We start from the raw sequence: 16,786 nt of genomic DNA, 5'->3' as shown, positions 1-16,786 counted from the left end.
CGAAATGCTTTCTGTGGAAAACTAAAACTAAGTTTTTGACTCATTCTTTTGCAAAAACCTCTGCATTTTGTGATGCTCATCCACTCTATCTCATCTATATCTATTCACAGGGTCTGCAATCAGTGTTTGCAACATGTCTGACCAGAGTGACAGCCAGAACAGGTCAGAGGAGCAGGTTCACCTAAGTGAGGGCACTAGTCCCTCTAGCAGTTCAGATGATGGTAGCAGGAGCATCCCAAGCAATTTGCCAAAGGCTGCCACTAGAGCAAGCAAGAAGAAAACTTCAGAGTCTGAGGATGAATACCATGTGGCCACAGAGGATGAGGCCACATCAAAGAAGAAAGTGGTTAAGAAGGAGTACAGCTCAGCTGCAGTTAAGCCAGGGATGAAGATCAAAAGGCCAGCAGGAAGACAACCAATGTCTAAGGCCAGAGCATCCTCTCAAGCATCTTTGGAATCTCAACCCAAAGAGCCTACTGCAGAAGGAAATAAAAGGAAGGAAAGGGTCAAGAAGACCATGGCCAGAGTGATTGGAAAGGATTCCATGATGGAAGAAGAGGAAGAAGAGGTTGCTGCACCAGCACCCAAGGCACAGAAGCTTATGGGTGATGCTATCAGGACAGGGGCTGCAACATCAAAGCCCAAAGAAGCACCCAAAGCTGCCTCCAAGCCAAAGACTACACCAAAGAGAAATACCAGAAACATAGCAGCTGCTGAGAAGAACAAGGCCCCAGTGCCTGAGACTGTTGCTGAAGAAGAAGATGAAGAGCATGTTCTGAGAAAATTGAAGCCAAAAATTCCAGACCACAATGATGCTCATCCTGTGGCTGAGAACATGAAGATCAGGAGAGACTCAGGACTGAGGAAATGGAGAGAGACAGATCCATATGCTACAAGAAGAAGGACTGCTGTTGATTACAGGTTCCACACAAAGGAACAGCAGGATTTCTATGAGACAATTTTGCTGGACAAGAAGCCTATAGTGTGTGATATGAGGTGGGTCAACTGGACCTACATGAAGGAAAATGAGGAACACTATCCTGGTGTGTTCGACAGCTTCCGTGCTTGTGGAGTTGCAGACTTTGTTGGGCAGAAGCTCAAAAAGTGGAATGATGAGCTCATATTGCAATTCTACTCCACAGCACACTTCTATCCAGATGGCAGAACAGTTTGGATGTCTAAAGGTATGAGATACCAATCAACTATTGAGGAATGGGCCAATCTGATCAATGCCCCAAAGGAAAGTGAAGATGACTTGGATGTTTATGCCAAGAAAAAGATGGATCACAATTCTATGTCACAGATGTACAAGGAGATTCCTGAAGATGCCCTTGAGACTTTCAAGTTTGGGTCAGTCCATTTTCTTCTGTCAGGACTGCCAACGATCAACTGGATCCTATGGCACACTCTCTTGCCCAAGTCTGGTGATCACAACATGATCAGAGGGCATGCAATTAACTTGCTACATATATTTGATGTGCCACAGAAGTTCAAGGTCATGAGCCTTATAGTTGAGACTATCAAGAGGACTGCAGCTGACCAGAAAAGAAGTTGTGGATATGCCCCACAGATCCAGGAGTTGATAAACTCAAAGATGGGCACAGGCACATACTTGTTGGATAAGGAACACTTGCCTATCTATCCTGACTTCGAGGACAACCAAGTTGTGATGAATGAAGATGAACCCTCCTTAGTGCAAGCACAAGCAAAGAAGGAAAAGGCAAAGATGGAGAAGGCTGCCAAGATGCCAACTCAAGAGGAGGCATCTGAGTACTTTTTAAAAGCAAGCAGGACCAGCTTGGTTACTTGATAGCATCATCTCTGAGGATTGAGAAGGGGTTGGCCACCCTAACTCAAAACCAGGAGAGCCTGGAAAGAATCGTGGAACAAATATTCTATGATTCAGATGTCAAAGTAACTGAGATTCAGTCTGTTGTGGAGCAGCTACAAGATGACATGCAGGAGAGGAAGGGCAAGACAACCACTGATGCATTTGCCAGAGTGCCTCGAGCTCAGAGATCTGCTGCAGTGTCTGTACCAGACACTAGAGCCACTTCATCTGCACCAGCTATAGCTTCAGTGCCACCAGCTCCAGCACCTACCCCATCAGCTCCATCTACTTCGACTGAAGCCTTCGTCCTTGGAGTTCTCCGGACACCACCACCTGAAGACCAAGCCTGAGAGACGTTTCAGTGCTATGCATTTTCTATGAACTTTTTGGTAACTTGTTGCCAAAGGGGGAGAAAAATGTATAGATCATAGGCTTCGAGAGAGAGTGTTGCTTTTTATTCTCTCTTGCTTTGGTGGTTGAACTTTGTTTGTCTTTTGATTGCTTGAGATACTACGCTATTATCTGTGAGACATTGATGATCATGTGGTTGATCATAAGCTACACTTATGCTTGGTGATGAGTGCATGTATTTAATTCTTATCATTTTGAGCGCTCCACCAAGATGTATGTGACATGGAAGAGTAACCCATGATCCTAACTCATTGTGCATTTGCAGTCCAAAGAAAATCTTAAGATATGCACAAATTTAGGGGGAGCTCTTGCTCTTCACATACTTCTCAAAGCGACGATATCTTTCACTCTTATTATCATTTGTCGAAGCTTTGATCTATATCTTGTCATCAATTACCAAAAAGGGGAAGATTGAAAGTGCAACTATCCCCGGGTGATTTTGGTAATTCCTAACAACATATAGCTCATTGAGCTAACATTATTCCAAGATTAATATTTCAGGAAAAGCTCAATGAATGGCATGGCATGGATGAGGAAAGTGGATCCCTCAAAATTCTAATGACAAAAAGTTTGGCTCAAGCTTCAAGATCAACACTCTACATTTTATATTTTAGTGATCCAAGATCACATTGAGTCTATAGGAAGAGCCAATACTATCAAGGAGGGATGAGGTGTTGCTTAATGGCTTGCTTGCTCAAAGTGCTTAGTGATATGCTCCAAAACCCTCAACTACCTTCCCACATCCACATATGACCTAAACCAAAAGTCAAACTCGGCCCCACCGATTCTTTCTATCCGGCGCCACCGAGTTTCAAATGTCATAGCCACTGCCACAAACCATAGCAATTCGGTTTCACCGATAGGGATCTCGGTCTCACCGAGATGGGATTGTAATCTCTCTCTTTCCCTTCGTAATGTTTCGGTCTTACCGAGATGAGCGATCGGTCCCACCGAGATTGCAATGTAAACTCTCTGTTTCCCTTTTGTAACATTTCGGTCTCACCGATATGAGCGAATCGGTCCCACCGAGTTTACCTGACCAACTCTCTGGTTAGCTTATTACCAAAATCGGTCCCACCGAGTTTGTGTAATCGGTCACACCGAGATTACGTTATGCCCTAACCCTAACCATATCGGTCCTACCGAGTTGCATCTCAGTCCCACCGAAAATCCTAACGGTCACTAGGTTTGCTGAATCGGTCCGACCGAGTTTAACCATTCGGTCCCACCGAGTTTGGCAAATTGTGTGTAACGGTTAGATTCTGTGTGGAGGCTATATATACCCCTCCACCCACTCTTCATTCGTGGAGTGAGCCATCAGAACATACCTACACTTCCAATACATATTTTCTGAGAGAGAACCACCTACACTTGTGTTAAGGTCAAGATATTCCATTCCAACCATATGAATCTTGATCTCTAGCCTTCCCCAAGTTGCTTTCCACTCAAATCTTTTTTCCACCAAATCCAAATCCTGTGAGAGAGAGTTGAGTGTTGGGGAGACTATCATTTGAAGCACAAGAGCAAGGAGTTCATCATCAACACACCATTTGTTACTTCTTGGTGAGTGGTGTCTCCTAGATTGGCTAGGTGTCACTTGGGAGCCTCCGACAAGATTGTGGAGTTGAACCAAGGAGTTTGTAAGGGCAAGGAGATCGCCTACTTTGTGAAGATCTACCGCTAGTGAGGCAAGTCCTTCGTGGGCGACGGCCGTGATGGAATAGACAAGGTTGCTTCTTCGTGGACCCTTCGTGGGTGGAGCCCTCCGTGGACTCACGCAACGGTTACCCTCCGTGGGTTGAAGTCTCCATCAACATGGATGTACAATAGCACCACCTATCGGAACCACGACAAAAACAACCGTGTCTCCAATTGCGTTTGAATCCTCCAAACCCTTCCCTTTACATTCTTGCAAGTTGCATGCTTTACTTTCCACTGCTCATATACTCTTTTGCATGCTTCCTTGAATTGTGTGAAGATTGCTTGACTTGTGCTAAGATAGCTAAAATCTGCCAAGAACTAAAATTGGGAAAAGGCTAGATTTTTATTTGGTCAAGTAGTCTAATCACCCCCCTCTAGACATACTTTCAATCCTACAACCTCTCATCGATAAGACGCCATAAGCGGATCCTTAGAATCCCAAGTACTAGAAACTTGCTGAGGTACCAGATCTGAATCGCCAAAACACCTCACCCGACTCAGATTCATCTCTTTAGCCATCCGAAGACCATGGAACAAGGCCTCATACTCAGCTGCATTGTTAGTACAAGGGAACATCAGCCGGAGAACATAAGAAAATTTATCACCTCGTGGGGAAGTTAAGAAAACTCCAGCCCCCGAGCCCTCTAACTGTCTGGACCCATCAAAATGAATAGTCCAATATGTGTTATCCGGCTTTTCCTCAGGCGCCTGCAGCTCTATCCAGTCATTGATGAAATCCACAAGTGCTTGGGACTTGATGGTTGTACGAGGTACATATTTTAAATCGTGAGGTCCAAGCTCAATGGCTCATTTAGCAACCCGTCCTGTGGCTTCCCTGTTTTGAATGATGTCTCCTAAAGGAGCAGAGCTAACCACAGTGATGGGATGACCTTGAAAATATTGCTTAAGCTTCCGGCTTGCCATGAAAACCCCATATACAAGCTTCTGCCAGATTGGATTCGATAAGCACCTCACTTATGTAATAAACCGGCCGTTGAACCGGGTACTCCTTGCCCGTTTCTTTCCTTTCCACCATAATTGCTACACTGACGGCCCAGCTATTAGCAGCCACATATAACAACAGAGGCTCTTTATCAATAGGGGCAGCAAGCATGGGCGGCTCAGTCAACTGTTTCTTCAGATCCTCAAATGCTTGATTAGCAGCATCACTCCAAACAAAGTGATTTGTCTTCTTCATCATCTGATAAAGGGGGATAGCCTTCTCTCCCAGCCCAACTTATGAACCGGCTTAAAGCCGCAATACGACCCGCCAGTCGTTGAACATCATTGACACATGCCGGTTTAGCCAATGAAGTAATGGCTTTGATCTTCTCCGGGTTAGCTTCAATGCCTCTGTTAGAAACCAGAAACCCCAAAAGCTTGCCTGCTGGTACACCAAAGACACATTTAGCCGGGTTAAGCATCATCTTGTAGAACCGGAGATTGTCAAACATCTCCTTCAAATCATCAATCAGGGTCTTCTTCTCTCTTGACTTCACCACAATGTCATCTACATAAGCATGAACATTGCGCCCAATCTGATTTTGAAGCCAATTTTGTACATGCCGTTGATAAGTCACCTGGGCACTCTTGAGCCCAAAAGGCATAGACACATAACAGAAGGCTCCAAACGGAGTAATGAAAGTTGTTTTCTCCTGGTCCTTAACTGTCATCTTGATCTGATGATAGCCTGAATAAGCATCCAAAAAACTCAAACGCTCACAACCCGCCGTAGCATCAATGATTTGATCAATATGAGGGAGAGCAAACAGATCAGCCGGACAAACCTTGTTTAAGTCCGTGTAATGCACACACATTCGCCAAGTGTCGTTCTTCTTAAGCACCAGAACCGGGTTAGCCAACCACTCGGGATGGAAAACTTCAATGATAAACCCGGCTGCTAAGAGTCGGGCCACTTCCTCACCAATGGCCTTCCGTTGCTTGACCGGCTTAAACTTCGGATCAATATTAAGAGTGTGCTCAGCGAGTTCCCTCGGTACACCCGACATGTCTGAAGGCTTCCATGCAAAGATGTCCAGTTTCTCACAGATGAACTCGATGAGCGTGCTTTCCTATTTCGGATCCAGATTAGCGCTGATGCCGAACTGCTTAGATGAGTCGCCACGGAAAAAGTCTATCAATTTAGTATTATTTGCCGACTTAAATTTTAACAAAGGATCATGCTCTGTGGTTGGCTTTTTCAAGGACGTCATGTCTGCCGGGTCAACATTATCCTTGTAAAATTTCAGCTCCTCCGTTGCACAAACCGATTCAACATAAGCCGCATCGCCTTCCTCGCATTCTAGGGCCACCTTGCGACTCCCATGCACTGTAATAGTGCCCTTGTAACCCGGCATCTTAAGCTGCAAGTAGACATAACAGGGCCTCGCCATGAACTTAGCATAAGCCGGCCGCCCAAACAGAGCATGATAAGGGCTTTTGATCTTGACCACTTCGAAGGTTAAAGTCTCAGACCTGGAATCGTGCTCATCTCCAAAGGCAACTTCTAATGATATCTTACCCACCGGGTATGCTAACTTACCCGGCACGACACCATGGAAGACAGTGTTTGACGGCTTAAGATTTTTGTCAGTCAGTCCCATGCGACGGAAGATCTCATAATAAAGTATGTTAATGCTGCTACCTCCATCCATGAGTACCTTGGTGAATTTATAGCCCCCAACCTGAGGTGCCACCACCAAAGCCAGATGACCCGGATTATCAACCCGGGGTGGATGATCCTCTTGACTCCATACAATATGCTGCTCTGACCATCGTAGATAATGTGGGACCGCCGGCTCAACAGCGTTCACAACTCTCTTGTGAAGCTTTTGATCCCATTTACACGAACTGGTGGTGAAAACATGGTACTGCCCACTATTCAATTATTTTGGATTGCTCTGATAACCAGACTGTTGTTGTTGTTGATTCCCCTGATTACTCTGCTGATTGTAACCATCCTAGTTATCGTGACCTTAAAACCCGGAATTTGAACCGCCGCTGCCATGACCCGGACCATGTGAATCGGACCCTGATCCGCCATTCGGGCCATGGTGGCACTGGATGGACTCCCTAAAGCTTCTCGTTATGCTGCAATCTTTCCATGAATGAGTAGCCGGCTTCTGGTCCGTTTCGTGTTTTGGAAACGGCTGATTTAACATTGCCTCAAGGTCGAATCATGTCCTCGGAGCCGGCTGTCCCTTGCGACGCTGGTTATAATTTCGCGCACCGGTGTTGGCCACAAAGTCATCAGCTTTGCACTTACCGTTGTCGCCCTGATTGGTAGAGTTATACTGTTGTCCCTTCATGCCGTTACTCTTCTTTCCCTTTCCCGATCTTTCATCTTCAGAGTCGGTGTCCTTGGTACTATCAGAGTAAGCATACTTTACAAGAGCCGCCATCAGCTCCCCCATGTCGTTGCAACGACGCTTGAGCTGTCCAAGCTTCTGCTTGAGTGGAATGAACCGATAATTTTTCTCCAACATCAAAACCGCCGACCCGACGTTGATATTATCTGAAGAATGTATGATGGTCGAGACCCGGCGCACTCAGCTGGTCGTTGACTCGCCCTCAGCCTGAACACAAGAAACCAAATCCACAATCGACATAGACTGCTTGCACATGTCTTTGAAATTCTGGATAAATTGGGCCTTCAGCTCCGCCCATGACCCGATGGAGTTAGCCGGCAACCCCTTCAACCAGGTGTGAGCCGTCCCCTCTAACATCATGGGGAAATATTTAGCGTACGCAGCCTCGCTAATATCCAGCATTTCCATAGCTATCTCATAACTTTCCACCCACGCCTCAGGGGGTTGATCGGTCGTGTAATTAGGCACCTTACGAGGGCCTTTGAAGTTCTTGGGTAGACGCTCATTTCATATAGCTGCCGTTAGACACGGCACACCGAAAGCCTTGGAAGTCACACCTGCCTCAATTGAAGCTGTCGGGTAAACCGGTGCGTGCTGATGAGCCGCCAGTTGAGCCGCCAGCTCAGCCTCCCGACGTGTTCTGGCCTGGTCCACCAAATCCCGTGCATTGACTCCATTGCGTGCAGGGTCATGTCCGTGAGGTTGGTTACAGCGTTGTTCAGTACTTGAGACCGCTGGCGAGTCAATGTGCCTGCTGTAGCTTCGGTTTGGCGAGGGGTCGCATGAATCCGATCACGACTATAAGAAGCCTGCTGCTGCACCAAAGCTGTTTGAAGAAGCTCCCTGGCCCTTCGGGTTTCAACCGCCGCTGGAGTTTCACCCTCGTCTGGCAGAGCCGCCAATCGCGTAGCTGCAGCAATCATGTTGTCCAGAAGGGTGGAGTAATGACCCGGTGGTGTCATCACATGCTGAGGCGGAGTGTTGTTCATATGCGGCTGGCCGGGCGGTTCAACTATTCGATTTACCACCGTCGGGTTACTGGCCCCAACTCCAGGGGTGTTGAAGAGGTCCCTCGACTCGTAAACCAAGGGCAAACGACTTTGGTGCTTCCTCCTCAAGACTTCATGTGAAGCGTTCTGGTCTACCCTAAGCCGATATGAATCTGCTTGAATCCGCTGTGCTTGGGTGTCTAAAACGGCTTGTTCTGCAGCCATCCTAGTGTTCTTTGCCGCTAAGTCTGCTTTAGCTTGCGCTATTCCATCACGCAATTTAGCCACTTCTACCTTTTGTTGCTCCTGGTTATCTGGGGTTACCTCAACCTCCATCAGAGTCGCCAGAGCATCCAATAAATCTGTTAAGACTTGAGCCGGCGGGCGAGCTGAACCGCCAGCCCCGGCTGCCATGACCGCATTTGCACTAGAAGTCATAGCCGCGGCGGCTGTCGAGCCAAGAACCGGCTGTGTGCCAGCCATGAAGACCGTCGCCCTGTTCGGCGGCTCACGGGGATCCGGAATACTGTCGCCATCGGAACAGCCCCCAAGCCGCCCATCCTGTAACTGATACATTGAGTTGGTCTCGCCTGTGGACGACTCATCATCAGAGTAGATGGCCGTCTCACCGCCAGAGACAGAGCCTCCCAACTCAGCCCCGTGGGTGAAACCAACGAAGACATGCCTTACGGCGGGTTGAGCCCGGGCGGGTCGTGCACGCTGAGCCGTCTCGATGATGTCGGTGCAGATGTCCGGCTCTGGGCCCGGCTCGCCAATCTTGCTGATGAAGACGTGGATTCCGCCGAAGGGGACCCGGTACCCGTACTCAATTGAGCTGGCCTCGGGGCGCCAGCCTACATCATCGATGTAGAGCTTGCCGTGACGACTCTTGGTCATCCGGCCCACAGCGTATCCCTTGAGCCCTTCGAAGCTGCCCCTTAAGAACTCAAAACCACTGTGCACTGGCCCCACGGTGGGCGCCAACTGTCGTGGAAGTGTCACGGCAGATGTCCTCATAGAAGGATTTAGTTATGGAGCCATTGCGACGAGGTTGGCTTAAAGGGGTTAAACGGGACAAAGTACGCAGAGAGTTTATACTGATTCGGCCCCTTGCAGTGAAGGTAAAGGCCTACTTCAGTTTGAGGTGGTATTGTTAGGGTTTCGATTATCAGGGAGCAAACACGCTTTGCCTGGCTTTCGACTTGTTGTTTTCCTGCCCTAAGCCGCTGTCGGGTCGTCCCCTTATATACAGAGGTTGACGCCCTGCGGCCTACAGAGTCCCGGGCGGCTCATACAACGTGTCCGGCTCGGTGACTTATCTTACATGCCTTACATTACAAGTCTACACGTACATAACGGTTTACACTTTATGAGCCGTAAGCCGCCTCCGGGTTTAGGCCTTCTACTAAGCCTATCTATGAACCGCCATCGTTAATATCCTCTTGGGCTTTATCCAGATGAACCGCCATAGGGATGACCCGGCCCCTCCTGGGCGAGTCATATCTGATAATCATATCCCCAACAGTGGGCGTGTGGAGGTGTGTCTCCGGCGAATCTATCCTTGATGGATTTGCTCGGATTTGGTCGTAGTTCGTCTACGTTTGTGTTTCTTTATGTTGGATCCTTCTGATATATACTACTCTTCATTGGTGAGGTTGTTGTTCCGATGCGCTGGTTCTATGGGACCTTAGCATGACGACTTCCCGACTGTCTACCACAACTAGTTTTGCTCGGCTCCTGCGAGCGAGGGGCAATGACGGCGGCGCGCCTTCGGCTCACTGCAGTGCTTGTAGTCGTCGCTAGGTGGTCTGCGAACCTGGATGTAATTTTTATTGTTTCTGGTGTTCGTTGTATTGCCATGATTGAAGATGAATAGATAGAAGTTATCTCGCAAAAAAAAGAATAATGATTCATTTTGTTTTGTTTAATTGTTGATTTAAAGATGGATTTGTGTTATATGATGGTGGTGCATAGATTTGCATGAATACAATGGTTTGCATACGGGGGACGTGGTTGTCCCGATAATAAATAAGGGGTCGGTCGGCATTGTTTGGGCGAGTACGGGCGGACGTTTACTGGTTGCTGTTTTGGCGTCATGGCGTGCATCGGCCGTACTGACGTCGTGAGCTGGAGAGCAGCGGAAGCAGTGTGTCGGCCACGTCCGCCTAGCGACAACACAGGTCGGTGGTAGGAAGCCCGAACCGGAACCTCCCGCGCATCTGGATCTCCCCCAGAACCCACCCCAGTCGTCGACGTTGATGGCCGCTGGGTTGAAGAGGAAGACAAGAGGACGAGCGGCACGCACGCGGTGGCGAGCACGAGGCCGCCGGCCGGCGTCGGCGTCCCGCCCCAACACGCACGCAGCATACGTGCCCAAGCGTGCAAGGAAACGAAGCGACGATCCCCTTTCCGTCCACGTGAGCCGGAGCCGCGTGCGTGCGGCCTCGCACGGCACGGCACGCCGGCCCGCCCCGGAAACGGCCGAAACAGCGGCCAAACCATCCCGTCCCATCCGCCCGCGCGGCACCCGGCGATCCACACGACACCCACCAGCCGCGGCGGCCGTTTTGACCGCGCTGGGTCCTCCACGGCGGGCGGTTGCGTGCGGTACAACCGAACTGCCCGCCTCGAGTCCTCCACGCAACGCGCGGGTGAAACCAAAACCGCCGTCCCTTTCCTCCCCACGCCGACGCACAGTTCCTGATCGTTCTCGTCGGCTCCACGCCTCCACCCAGGCCAGCGGCCTCGTTTCCTTGCGTGCTTCCTTGGCCTTCCCAGCGGTATTTGTATACGCCATCTTCCTGCAGCTGCAGCAGTACTCATTCATTCATTCGCTCACCCAGCTACCCGGTAGATACACACCACTGCTGATACGGTTGCGTACACGCGAGAGTGGCTCGATTACGTTAGCATAGCACTAGCCACTATTTTGTTCATTTCGTCTCATCGGGGATCTGTCACTTGCACCACGGTACTAGCAGTAGTTGCTGCGGCGACTCCCCGAGAAAGGAAAAAGAGGTTGCTGCGGTGATTCCAACCATGGAGGTGTGCTGCTGCTCCACCACGTCCTCCCTCCTCGCCAGCGGCCGCTTCGCCGCGCCGGTGGCGTCCGCGCGGGCGCGGCAGTGGGGCGCGGCGGGGGGCGGGAGGGCGGTCGTGCTGGCGCACCCGCTGCGCCCGGCTGCCGCCCCGAGGCCCGCGCGCCGGGCGCGCCGCGGGGTGACCCGGGCCGTCTTCGAGCGCTTCACGGAGCGGGCCGTCAAGGCGGTGGTGCACTCCCAGAAGGAGGCCCGGGGGCTCGGGGAGGGCGCCGTGGCGCCGCGCCACCTGCTGCTCGGCCTCGTCGCCGAGGACCGCTCCGCCGGGGGGTTCCTCTCCTCCGGGATCACCGTCGAGCGCGCGCGCGAGGAGTGCCGCGGCCTCATCGGCGCCGCCTCCCAGAAGGCGGGCGGGCTTGACACGGACGTGCCCTTCGACGGGGGCTGCAGGCGCGTCTTCGAGGTCGCCGTCGAGCTGTCCAGGAACATGGGCTGCAGCTTCATCTCCCCCGAGCACCTCGCCATCGCGCTCTTCACGCTCGACGATCCCACCACCAACAATCTCCTCAGAAGGTAGCTACTCCAATTATGTCCAGTGTCCAGGAATTCCCCTTTCCTTATTTATTTATTTATATTTCACCACCAATTATTCATTCATTGTGTTGCCATCTACTAGCACTGATGAAATAATCATATTTATAGCCAATCAATTTATCACATGCTGAGTTCATCTTCCCTTGCGAGCTGAGCACAAGATACTACTCCAAATTATGACCCATATAGCTGTACAAATAGTAATACTAGACACATAAGTTAACATAAAACTAAAACAAGGTCCCCAGGAAGTAACCGATTATACTCATTTGTAAGATCATGTTAGGATTTTCTTTACACCATCATCGATCAGACTCGTAGAAAGAAAGAAAATTGACAACTTATTTGTTGTAGCTTGGGAGCGGATCCGAGTCAGCTAGCGTCAGTTGCAGTCACCCGACTCCATGAAGAGCTTGCAAAAGATGGCAGAGATCTCGCAGGAGCATCTTCTCTCAAAGTGCCCGAGAAAGCACCCGCTGGAGCTGGAGCTGGAAGATCTGCCTTCAGCAAATCCTTAAGCAAAAAGAAAGGTCAGGAGTCACCTATTCAAGTGTCAATAAAAAAACAAGTCATCTATTTGTATGTATTGAAGCCTATGATTATTATTTTTCTAATACAAGTCATGGGATCTCTGTTTCAGATAAAGGCGCGCTAGATCAGTTTTGTCTAGATTTGACCACACAAGCCAGTGGAGGGTTTATTGACCCCATTATTGGCCGCGAGGAGGAGATCGAAAGGGTAGTTCAGATAATATGCCGGCGAACAAAGAACAATCCCATCCTTTTGGGTGAGGCTGGTGTTGGTAAAACTGCGATCGCCGAAGGGTTGGCTCTTCGGATTGCAAATGGAGATGTCCCCATTTTCCTCGTGGTAAGCTTGAATTGCGAGTGACGGATACAGACAGGTTTCTGCATTTATGAAATTCTCTTGCATGAACATCAATAGTATTCCCAACTTAAATCATGCAGGCAAAGCGTATAATGTCACTAGACATTGGCCTGCTTATTGCTGGCGCAAAAGAGAGGGGCGAACTGGAGTCCAGGATCACTAGTTTAATTCGTGAAGTCCGTGAAGCAGGTCAGTTCGATCGTAATGCAATCTAAAATGTTATCATATTTTAATATTCTATACTTGGTCTTAAATACTAATGATTGTTTGTTTCGCTGCAGGTGATGTTATTCTTTTCATCGATGAGGTTCACAATCTTGTTGGATCTGGAACTGCTGGAAAGGGTAAGGGTGCTGGCCTTGATATTAGCAATCTACTGAAGCCCCCACTTGCCAGAGGTGAACTGCAGGTAATAGTTCATCCTGCTTCTTAGTACACACCCTGGTTTCAAAATACATGGTGTATTAATTTTTTCATAAGTCAAACTTTTCTATATTTGACCACGTTTATACAAAAAGTAGGATGTAGATATTTTTTTCTATTAACTTGGTCAAACATATAAATGTTTGACTTTTGAAAAAAATTAACACTCCACCTTAAATGTTAAACAGAGGGAGTATATATTAGTCATATATCGTTATCTTATGGGCAATATTTATTTCCAGTGCATTGCAGCTACAACTTTAGATGAACACCGGATGCATTTTGAGAAGGATAAGGCTTTGAACCGCAGGTTCCAGCCAGTATTTGTAGATGAGCCTAGCCAGGTAAAGATATTTTCCTTTGAAACTTTAGTATATGCATATGTTTGTTTCTTAACCATCCTTCAAATATAATGCAGGAAGATGCTGTGAAAATATTACTGGGTCTTCGTGAGAATTATGAAACTTATCATAAATGCAAATTCACTCTAGAAGCCATCAATGCAGCAGTTTATTTGTCAGCAAGATATATCCCTGACAGACAGCTTCCTGACAAGGCTATTGATCTTATTGACGAAGCTGGCAGTAGAGCTCGAATTGAATCATATCAAAAGAAGAAGGAAGGACAGTCTTCCGTTCTCTTAAAGGAGCCGGATGAATACTGGCAGGAGATAAAAGCTGTCCAGGCCATGCATGACGTGGTAGATATCTTGCACTGGTTATATTGTTGGAAGAAAAAATCCATCTGATGATATTTAACATTTTCATGTCCTTCATTACTCAGGTGTCATCTAACAAGATGAAATATTCTCCGAATAAGAATAATCAACAGAATGCGAGTCTTAACACTGAAGCGCCACATCAGGATAAGGCCGAGCCAACAATTGAGGAGTAAGTTCTCTCTTGTCAACCTGTCACACAGTAATCTCTGTTCCCTACATATCTTATCAGCATGGAACTTAATGTAAAAAACATGCAGGCCTATTGTAGTTGGAACAGAAGAAATTGCAAGAGTTGCCTCATTATGGTCGGGTATTCCAGTCCAACAGCTGACTGCTGATGATAAAAAGATCTTAGTAGGACTGGATGATGAGCTTAGAAAGCGTGTTATTGGTCAAGATGACGCTGTTGCGGCGATATCGCGGGCGGTGAAGAGATCACGTGTAGGCCTCAGTGACCCTGACAGACCTATAGCTACGATGCTCTTTTGTGGTCCTACAGGGGTTGGTAAAACCGAGCTTACCAAAGCTCTTGCGGCGAGCTACTTTGGATCGGTAAGTCACACAATCATGTCCTGATCATCCTGTTTTCATGTCACCGATGTTTTGAATGTTCCAAAGGATGTGGCTTGACGGGGTGCCTTCGCTGTTTTGAACAGGAATCTGCTATGCTTAGACTAGACATGAGTGAATACATGGAGAGGCACACGGTGAGCAAACTGATAGGCTCTCCTCCAGGGTACGTTGGATATGGTGAAACTGGTACTTTGACAGAAGCAGTCAGGAGAAAACCATTCACCGTGGTACTGCTTGATGAGATAGAGAAAGCTCACCCTGATATTTTCAATATCCTTCTCCAAATTTTTGAAGATGGGCATCTGGCAGACTCACAGGTACTTAACCAGCATATCTTGATAATATATGTGCAACCCCTGTTGTTATATCTCCACACATAAAGTGCAAGCAATATATTCTTAATTTTAGAGGTTTAATAGTAGAATTATGGGCCACGTTTCATCAAGACTAGTCCCTGGAGATTTTATTCTAAAATTTGCTGAGCCATTCAAACTCTTGTACCACTTCAAGTTTGGTGACTTGTTCTTGCACAATTCTTGGATGGAACTTACTTCAGTAAATCCTAAACCTCCCAATGAAGTTAGATGTGGCATAGCACACAGATCCAGATGCAGTAGTAGACTTATTCTTCCATAGCTTTTGTCTTAGGTAGTTCATGGGTCTCTTTGTATGCTGAAAAACCTTTCTGTGGAATACAGGGTCGCAGAGTTTCGTTCAAGAACACATTGATTGTCATGACATCAAATGTTGGTTCTACGTCAATTTCGAATGGACGACGGAGCATGGGTTTCTCAACAGAGGATACTGAGTCGAGCAGATATGTCGCGGTGAAATCCCTCGTGATGGAAGAGCTGAAAGGATTCTTCCGTCCAGAATTGCTCAACAGGATTGATGAGACGGTTGTCTTCCGTCCTCTGGAACAGACTCAGGTCTGTCTCTCACTTACCCCTTTGTTCTGAATTCGTACCTGACGCCGCGAACTTCAACCACATGAGACACTAATGCTGTCCATGAAACACTTGCAGATGCTAGCGATTCTCGATATCCTCCTAGAGGAACTGAAGGGCAAGCTCTTGGCCGTCGGGATCGGCCTAGAGGTCTCCGATGCCATGAAGGAGCTGATCTGCCGAGAAGGCTACGACAAGAACTACGGCGCGCGGCCGCTGAGGAGAGCCATCACCCAACTGATGGAGGATGTCATCAGCGAAGCGATCCTTTTCGGCGAGTACAAGCCTGGCGACACGATACTGGTGGACACCGACAGCAAGGGGAAGCCTTGCTTGAGTCGTCTGAACCAACCACCGATCGTCCAAGTGTCTGACTCAACACGGACATTCTGAAGTGAAGCCCTTGGGTGGTAGACTTGGTAGAGTAGAGGCCTAATTTCCTATTCTTTCGATTTCGAGTAACGAGATAAGTAGTACAGTAATTCTTTGATAGGTAGATACCAAATATTCATTTCGTTATGTACATAACATTGAGGGAATTCGTCCCAGCATGGTCTTATTCGGCAAGTATATATCCAACTGTATATTGTCCTCCGGTTTATGACAAATATAATTTTGAAACGGCTGCATGGAGTCGATATTTTGGACTAAAGATCACTGAATGCAAACTTTGTTTTTCTCTTTACTGCATGCAGTCGGTATTTGCAGCTGCTTTTTAAGAAAGTTCAGTAACTTGTGTTTACACTCTGCAACACTGCCAATTGAAAGACAAGCCATGTACATGTGGCCTTTTTATTCAGAATGATTCGAAATGCAGCATCTGATTTAGAAAGAAAACAAGCTCACATAGAGGCCATTTGAGGTATCAAGTGTTGACAGACTCGTCTTTTAATTTGGTCAGCCTGGGGTCATGGGGAATCTTCACGTCTCTCAAAGCACTAGAGCAACACCCCTAAAAAAAGCACTAGAGCAACATTAATTGGAGTTATGAACACTTCTTACATGCATAACTAAAAGGGCATCCAACATAATGCCCTTGCCATTTTCACCTTCTTGTTTCATTCAATAAAATCTCATCTTCTATAAACCTCCAAATATGTTCCAATATTATTGAGTATATAGTGTCTGCCATGCCATATTTAAAAGGGAAAAGTAGAGTAAATTGCACAAAAAAACACCACATATGGGGCTAGCGTAACCAGTGGGTGCCACATTTTGGACAACTCACGTCTAGCCTTCATTTTTGGGCCTAACCAGTAACAAACAACACTGATCGTAGGGAATCTTGACTGTGCAGAATGC

General features: G+C 47.8%; 1 protein-coding gene across 1 annotated transcript; it reads left to right on the top strand.

Moving 5' to 3' along the window:
• The first annotated feature begins 11,116 nt into the window (after positions 1-11,116).
• LOC119302610 (chaperone protein ClpD1, chloroplastic-like) lies at positions 11,117-16,136 on the top strand. The gene is made up of 12 exons (XM_037579647.1): positions 11,117-11,911; positions 12,287-12,462; positions 12,573-12,802; positions 12,901-13,009; positions 13,102-13,229; positions 13,486-13,587; positions 13,662-13,943; positions 14,027-14,133; positions 14,222-14,516; positions 14,621-14,854; positions 15,236-15,466; positions 15,563-16,136. The coding sequence occupies exons 1-12, from the start codon at positions 11,340-11,342 to the stop codon at positions 15,875-15,877; spliced, it is 2,781 nt and encodes a 926-aa protein (XP_037435544.1). The 5' UTR covers positions 11,117-11,339; the 3' UTR covers positions 15,878-16,136.
• Positions 16,137-16,786: the final 650 nt, after the last annotated feature.

This window comes from Triticum dicoccoides, chromosome 5A (genome assembly GCF_002162155.2).
Source record: "Triticum dicoccoides isolate Atlit2015 ecotype Zavitan chromosome 5A, WEW_v2.0, whole genome shotgun sequence".
NCBI classification, from domain to species: Eukaryota; Viridiplantae; Streptophyta; class Magnoliopsida; order Poales; family Poaceae; genus Triticum; species Triticum dicoccoides.
The sequence above is the reverse complement of the archived record's forward strand: the minus strand, read 5'-3'. Positions and strand labels throughout refer to the sequence as shown.